Below are 8474 nucleotides of genomic sequence, written 5' to 3'. Positions count from 1 at the left end.
AAAACGGTTTCTGATATCATAGAATTTTATGAAATAGGATTTTATCAAATATAATTGTATTCTATTTTATTCTCATGGAATAAAATAGTTGACTTTTTTAAGGAAAGAAAATCAGGCCAGGCACAGTGGCTTACGCCTATAATCCCAGCACTTTGGGAGGCTGAGGCAGGAGGATCACTTGAGCCCAGGAGTTTAAGACCAGCCTGGACAACATAGTGAGACCCTATTGCTACAAAAAATAAAATAGACTGGGCATGGTGGCTCATACCTGTTATCCCAACATTTTGGGAGGCTGAGCCAGGTAGATAACTTGAGCCCAGGGGTTTGAGACCAGCTTGGGCTCCCATCTCTACAAAAATTAGGTGGGTGTGGTAGCATGTGCCTTTAGTCCCAGCTACTCCAGAGGCTAAGGTGGGGGGATTGTTTGAGCCTGGGAGGTTGAGGCCGCAGTGGCCCTGATTCCTGGGAAGTCGAGGCTGCAGTGGCCCTGATAGCACCACTGCACTCCAGCCTGGGGCAACAGAGTGAGACCCTGTTTTAAAAAGTAAAATAAAAATCAGTGTATTCTTTAATGCCTAAAAAAAAAAAAAATCGAAACAATAATTTTAGGACTTATATTTTCACCATCTTGCTAGAATTTTCATTTAGTAGCCTGTATCCAAAGGCTCTATAGTACTTAGATGCTATTCCCAAACAACTCTTTTTCTTTTTTGAGAGAAAAAAGTGTCTTAAGCACTTCTCCCATCTCAGCCTCCATAGTAGCTGGGACTATAGGTGCATACCACCACGTCCTGCTAATTTTTTGTATTTTGTAGAGATGGGGTTTTGCCGTGTTACCCAAGCTAGTCTTGAACCCCTGAACTCAAGCAGTCCACCCACATCAGCTTCCCAAAGTGCTAGGACTACATGCGTAGGCCACCATGACCAGACCCTATTCCCAAGCAATTCAGGAATCAAAGCTTATAAAAATATTCATCCTTAAGCTTACCTGCCTCATTTAGTCCTTTGAGAAAATAAAACTTCTTAGTCCTTCAGGGTAGGAACATTGGGTTTATTGATGGCCACCCATTTCTACCTACCCCTTTCAGATTATTGTAAGAAATCTTTTATCAATCTTTTATCCTTCTAGGGTTTGGTCTTAAAGAGAGTCTGTGGAACAGTGTATAAGAACACTATTGTGTTGTGCTATGAGATTTACATCTGTAATTCTTTTTTTTTTTTTTTTTTTTTTTTGAGATAGGATCTCGTTCTTTTACCCTTGCCGGAGTCCAATGGGTCAGTCACAGCTCACTGCAGCCTTAACCTTCTGGGCTCAAATGATCCTCCCATCTCAGTTCCCCAAGTAGCTGTAACTACAGGCATGTGCCACATGCCCAGCTAATTTTTTCCTCTTTTGTACAGATGCGGGTCTCACTATGTTTCCTAGGCTGATCTTGAAATTCTGAGCTCAAGCAATCCTCTGTCTCAGCCTCCCAAAGTGCTGGGATTACGAGCATGAGCCACTGTGCCTGGTCTTTATGTGTAATTTTTTTTTTTTTTTGAGATGGAGTCTCACTCCCGTCGCACAGGCTGGAGGTACAATCTCAGCTCACTACAACCCCCACCTCCCAGGTTCAAGTGATTCTCCTTCCTCAGCCTCCCAAGAAGCTGGGATTACAGGCATGCGCCACCATGCCTGGCTAATTTTTGTATTTTTTAGTGGAGACAGGGTTTCACCGTGTTGGCCAGGCTGCTCTCGAACTCCTGACCTCAGGTGATCCACCTGCCTCGGCCTCTCAAAGTGCTAGGATTACAGGCGTGAGGCGCCGCACCATCCTATCTGTAATTCTTAATCCTTAAACTTCACCTATTGTATTTCAGCAATGAAGTCATGAACTGACTGTAGCTTGGAGATGTCTGAAGTTTAATGTAGAAAATTGTTGAATTCCCAAATGTCACCTTTTTGTGGCATTGTAAATTGAGATATCTACAAATATGGAGAGCCATGCTTACTACGGTCATATGCTGCAGAACATTTCAGTCGGTAATGGACCACACATACTTTATTTTTACTATATGTTCTCTGTGTTTAGATACACAAGTAATTACTATTGTGTTACATTTGCCAACAGTATTCAGTATAGTAACATTTTCCACAGGTTTGTAGCCTAGAAACAATAAGCATACCATATAGCCTAGGTTTAGTAGCCTATGCTATGTTTGCACAACAAAATTGCCTAATGTTGCATTTCTCAGAATATATCCCTGTCATTAAGCAATGCATATGACTGTATTTTAAAAATGACATGTTTGGGAGTAAATAATTCCCCAAATTTTTACTTCACAAAATGACAGTCTCCTTTATGTTGCACAAGATTAGTATTAATTTTTTTTTCTTTTTTTTTTTTTTTTTTGAGACGGAGTCTCGCTCTGTCATTCAGGCTGGAGTGTAGTGGCGCGATCTCGGCTCACTGCAAGCTCCGCCTCCTGGGTTTCTCCTGCCATTCTCCTGCCTCAGCCTTCTGAGTAGTTGGACTACAGGCGCCCGCCACCATGCCCGGCTCATTTGTTGTATTTTTAGCAGAGACGGGGTTTCACCATGTTAGCCAGGATGGTCTCGATCTCCTGACCTCATGATCCGCCCACCTCGGCCTCCTAAAGTGCTGGGATTACAGGCATGAGCCACGGCGCCCAGCCTAGTATTAGTTTTTCATGTGTGACTCCCTTGCCAACTTTTTACTCTGTTCTTGCCTTTCCCTGCCAGACTAGTTAAAGAGAAACATAAAGCAAAAATGGTAGAAAGAAACTTCAGGATCATCAAGTCCCTTTCTTAAAATCAAGGAAGTCATGCTGACAAATTTTAGAAGAACTCTTCTGGTAATTCAGACATGCTTCACTTAATGACAGGGACATGGTCTAAGAAATGCAACATTAGGTGATTTTGTTGTGTGAACTTCACAGAGTATACTTATGCAAACCTAGATAGTATAGTCTACTACACACCTAGGTTGAGTAATGTAGCCTGTTGCTCTTGGGCTGCAAATTTGTTCAGCATGTTTCTATACTGAATACTGTAGGCAACTGTAATGGTAAGTGTGTATGTATCTAAACATAAAAGGGGTACAGTAAATTATAATTTTTTAAATATACAGAACAGTTAGAACATACAGTATTATAATCCTTTTTTTTTTTTTTTGTGATGGAGTGTCCCTGTGTTGCCTAGGCTAGAGTGCAGTGGCACGATCTCTGCTCACTGCAACCTCTGCCTCCCGGGTTCAAGCTATTCTCCTGCCTCAGCCTCCCGAGTAGGTGGGACTACAGGTGCGTGCCATTACACCCAGCTAATTTTTTGCATTTTTAGTAGAGACAGAGTTTTGCCATGTTGGCCAGGCTGGTCTTGAACTCCTGGCCTCAAGTGATTCACCTGCGCCAGCCTCCCAGGCATGAACCACCGCGCCTGGCCAGTATTATAATTTTAAGTGACCACCATTGTATATGTGGTCCAGTGTTGACCAAAATGTTGTTATGTGGCATATGCCTGTATTAGATTTGGAGTGTAGGTGAAAGTGAAAGAGTTACCTTTTTTTTTTTTTTTTTTTTAAGAGACAGGATCTCGCTCAGTTACCTGTCTTGGAATGTAGTGGCACAAACATAGCTCACTGCAGTCTTGCATTCCTGAGCTTAGGCGATCCTCTTACCTCAGCCACCCAAGTACCTAGGACTGCAAGCAAGCACCACCATGCCTGGTTAATTTTTTTATTTTCGTTTTTAGAGTCAGAGTCTCACTACGTTGCCCTGGCTAGTCTTGAACTCCTGGCCTCAAGTGATACTTCCACCTCAGACTCCCGAGTTACTGGGATTATAAACGTGAGCCATCAAGTCAGGCTTTTATCTTTAGATTAATATTAATTTATCATGTTATAGTTGTAAAAGCACAGAACTAAGAGTAAGGAGTTTTATACCCATTACTGCAGCTAGCAGCTTTGTGACCTTGGGCAAATATCTTCACTTCTCTGGCCTTTTATCTACATAAGGAAAACTGAGACCAGATAATTCTACATCTCTTGTTTCCAGAATTAAAGCGTTTTAACATAATATTATATCTGTTTTGTCTTTTGCTTGCCAGGGAGAAGTTACACACTGGTTGGCATGTTCATTATACGTTGCATGCCGCAAAAGCATTATTCCCACGGTTGGAAAGGGTATCATGGAAGGCAACTGTGTTTCACTTACCAGAATACTACGTTCAGCTAAATTAAGGTAAACCTCTTTCATATTTTTAAGTGTTATATAAGCTCTAAATTTTGGAATCAGTTTTCTCTTGTTTTGAAATCATTTGACTTCATTTAATTTTTATTTTAATTTATGTATTTATGTATTTATTTATTTATTTATTTTTGAGACAGAGTCTCACTGTGCCAGCCAGGCTGGAATGCAGTGGTGCAGTCTTGGCTTACTGCAATCTCTGCCTCCTGGGTTCAAATGATTCTCATGCCTCAGCCTCCCAAGTATCTGGGATTACAGACACACACCACTAAGCCCGGCCAATTTTTTGTATTTGTTTTAGTAGAGATGGGGTTTCACCATGTTGCTCAGGCTGTTCTCGAACTCCTGACCTCAAGTGATCTGCCCACCTCAGCCTCCCAAAGTGCTATAGCATTACAGACGTGAGCCACTGTGTGACTTCATTTAATTCTAAGTTTGTTATAACATAGATAATCCTTTCCCAATTTTCATATTCTTTCTCTGCCTTTCACAAATTCTGCTAGAAACCTCTGTGTTAAATCTTTAGCTATACTTTTTAAAATCAATTTTTTAAAATTTGGAAATAATTTTAGGCTTACAGAAAAGTTGCAAAAATAAGAAAAGGATAATACCCATATATCCTTGACTCAGAGTCACCTGTTATTGACATTTTACCCCTTTTGCTTTCTCATTTGATTTTTCTTTCTTCAATATATAGATCTGTCTCTCTTTCTTTTTTTTTTTGAGATGGAGTTTCGCTCTTGTTGCCCAGGCTAGAGTGCAATGGTGCAATCTTGGCTCACCACAACCTCTGCCTCCCGAGTTCAAGCGATTCTCCTGCCTCAGTCTCCCGAGTAGCTGGGATTAGAGGCATGTGCCATCACGCCTGGCTAATTTTGTAATTTTAGTAGAGACGGGGTTTCTCCATGTTGGTCGGGCTGGTCTCGAACTCCCGACCTCAGGTGATCCACCTGCCTCAGCCTCCCTAAGTACTGGGATTATAGGCGTGAGCCAACACTCCTGCCTAGACCTTCCTCTTTTTTTCCTCAACTATTTCAATCTAAGTAGCATACATTTATAGCCTTTTACCCCAAAATACTTCACTGTGTATTTCTTTAAATTACTACAGTACAGTTACCAACTTCAGCAAAATTAACACCAATAAAATAATTTTATCTAACCAGGTATCTCTGTTCTAGTTTTGTTAGTTGATTCAATAATGTTCTTTATAGCATTTTTTTTTTCTGGAAGTACAATTTCTAATTAAGGATCAAGTATTGCATTTGCTTATCATGTGTATTTATTCTTCTTTAATTAGGAACATTTCCACAGCCTTCCTTTTTCTTTTATGACATTACCATTTTGGAGGAATATAATGCACAATCACTTTGTCCCTTTCTTTAATTAAAAAAAATTTTTTTAGAGACTAGGTCTTGCTCTGCCCAGGCCTCGAGTACAGTGGCACCTTTTTACCTCACTACAGCCTCAAACTCCTCAGCTCAAATGATCCTCCTGCTTCAGCCTCCCAAGTAGCTGAGACTACAGTCATGTGCCACCATGTCTGACTGATATTTAAAAATATTTTTATAGAGACAGGGTCTCACTATGTTGCTCAGGCTTGTCTCAAAGTCCTGACTTCAAGTGATCCTCTTGCCTCAGCCTTTTTTTTTTTTTTTTTTTTCGGGACAGAGTCTCACTCTGTTGCCCAGGCTGGAGTGCAGTGGTGCAATCTCAGCTCATCGCAACCTCCGCTTTCTGAGTAGCTGGGACTACAGGCAGGTGCCACCACACCCAGCTAATTTTTGTATTTTTGGTAGAGACGAGGTTTCACCATATTGGCCAGGCTGGTCTCAAACTCCTGACCTTATGATCCACCCGCCTCAGCCTCCCAAAGTGCTGGGATTACAGGCATGAGCCACTGTGCCCACCCTCATCCCCTCTTTTAATAGATGGTTCCCAATTTTGGATTTGTCTCCTATTAACTTTTGATTAGATGCAGGCTATTCATTCCCTGATGGAAAACTATGTAAGTGATTTTGTGTTCTAAGGATATCACGTCTGATGATGGCACATGTTATCTACCTGCATCTCATTGGTGATGTTAATTTTTATCATCTGGTCAAGATGTTGTCCTGTTTCTCTACTGTATATTATTAATTTTTTTCCCCTTGCAGCTACTCAGTGGGTCTCAGATACATCTTTTACTTACTCTAGTATCAAGCATATAGAATTATTTGGCTGGATAGGAAACGAAACATTTAGCGATCCAGTTTGGATTCATGCTAATATTCTTTGTTTCTGGGACAAAACTATTTGTGGTCATTGTCTATTTGCTATTCCTGGGTTTCCAGAATAGAAGAGGAGCAAAGTTTAAAGCCCTATCCAAGAATGGCAAATAGATTTTAGTTCATGCTAAATTTAAATTTTTTTTTTTTTTTTTTTGAGATGGAGTTTCACTCTTATTGCCCAGGCTGAAGTGCAATGGCCTGATCTCAGCTCACTGTAGCCTCTGACTCCCAGGTTCAAGTGATTCTCCTGCCTCAGCTTCCCCAGTAGCTGGGATTACAGGTGTCTGCCACCACGCCTGGCTAATTTTTTGTATTTTTAATAGAGACAGGGTTTCACCATGTTGGCCGGCCTGGTTTTGAACTCCTGACCTCAGGTGATCCACCTGCCTCAGCCTCCCAAAATGCTGGGACTACAGATGTGAGTCACCATGTCCAGTCTAAAAAAAAATGTTTTAAACAATTTTGGTTGTAAAATAAAATAAGATGATAAAATTAAATGAAGATCAATGGGGTTAATTTTTTAATTGAGCAAGACATTATCGTTGTTAGTATAAAACAATCTGATCTTTTTCTGTCAATGTTTCTCATCATTGTTCATGTAATTTCAAAAATCTTTGTAATAATAAATTCTGGGGAAACTGAACAAAAAAGAATTACAACAAAAACTGTAGAGCAGTACATTGCAGGAGAATCACTTGAACCTTGGAGGTGGAGGTTGCAGTGAGCTGAGATAGCGCCACTGCACTCCAGCCTGGGCGACAGAGCAAGACTCCATATCAAATAAAAAGACAAGGCTGGGTGCGGTGGCTTACGCCTATGATCCCAGCACTTTGGGAAACCGAGCCAAGTGGATCACAAGGTCAGGAGATCGAGACCATCCTGGCTAACAAGTGAAACCCCGTCTCTACTAAAAATACAAAAACAAAATTAGCCGGGTGGGCACCTGTAGTCCCACCTACTCAGGAGGCTGAGGCGGGAGAATGGTGTGAACCCAGGAGGTGGAGCTTGCAGTGAGCCAAGATCGCGCCACTGCACTCCAGCCTGGGCGACAGGGCAACACTACGTCTCAAAAAAAAAAAAATCAAATTTCAAATAATGAAACAAACTCTGGGGATAGATGGTAGTGATGATTGCACAGTGTGAATGTACTTAATGTTACTGAACTATAGACTTAGCAGTGGTTGCAATGATAAAGGTTGTTTGTTATGTATGTTTTACCACACACACACACACACACACACACACAAATGTATTTTCAAAGTTTTTAAATAATACAGAAGGCTTATAAGTAGAAAGGAGTCTCCTTGGCCATGCACAGTGGCTCACACCTGTAGTCCCAGCACTTTGGGAGGCTGAGGTGGGCAGATCACCTGAGGTCAGGAGTTCAAGACCAGCCTAGCCAACATGATGAAACACCGTCTTTACTAAAAATACAAAAAAGTTAGCTGGGCATGGTAGTGGGCGCCTGTAATCCCAGCTACTGGGGAGGCTGAGGCAGGAGAATCGCTTGGACCCAGGAAACAGAGGTTGCAGTAAGCAGAGATCAATGCAGTAAGCCATTGTACTCCAGTGTGGGTGACAAGAGTGAAACTCCATCTCAAAGAAAGAAAGAAAGGTGTCTCCTTTTGGCATTCTCTATAATTAACCATTATTAATAATTTCTTCTGGCTGGGCGCAGTAGCTCACGCATATAATCCCAGCACTTTGGGAGGCTTAGACGGGCGGATCACCTGGGGTCAGGAGTTCAAGATCAGCCTGGCTAACATGGTGAAACCTTGTTTCTATAAAAATACAAAAAATTAGTCAAGCGTGGTGGGGCACACCTGTAATTCCAGCTGCTTAGGAGGCTGAGGCAGGAGAATTTCTTGAACCTGGGAGGTGGAGGTTGCAGTGAACGGAGATTGTGCTATTGCACTCTAGCTTGAGCAACAAGAGCAAAACTCTGTCTCAAAAAAAAAAAAA

The 8474-nt window shown here is 41.5% G+C and overlaps 1 protein-coding gene across 3 annotated transcripts in view; it reads left to right on the top strand.

Moving 5' to 3' along the window:
- RBL1 (RB transcriptional corepressor like 1) overlaps positions 1-8474 on the top strand; it is a 95918-nt gene that overhangs the window by 3803 nt on the left and 83641 nt on the right. For all 3 annotated transcript variants that reach the window (XM_017859133.1, XM_017859134.1, XM_017859131.1), the window contains exon 2: positions 4106-4239. Coding sequence is in view for 1 of the 3 variants with exons in the window: in XM_017859134.1 (XP_017714623.1) it covers positions 4106-4239 (134 nt within the window). In the remaining 2 variants the exon portion in view is untranslated. The remainder of the gene's footprint in view (positions 1-4105; positions 4240-8474) is intronic.

This window comes from Rhinopithecus bieti, unplaced genomic scaffold, assembly GCF_001698545.2.
Source record: "Rhinopithecus bieti isolate Rb0 unplaced genomic scaffold, ASM169854v2 scaffold_38981, whole genome shotgun sequence".
Lineage (NCBI taxonomy): Eukaryota > Metazoa > Chordata > Mammalia > Primates > Cercopithecidae > Rhinopithecus > Rhinopithecus bieti.
The sequence above is the reverse complement of the archived record's forward strand: the minus strand, read 5'-3'. Positions and strand labels throughout refer to the sequence as shown.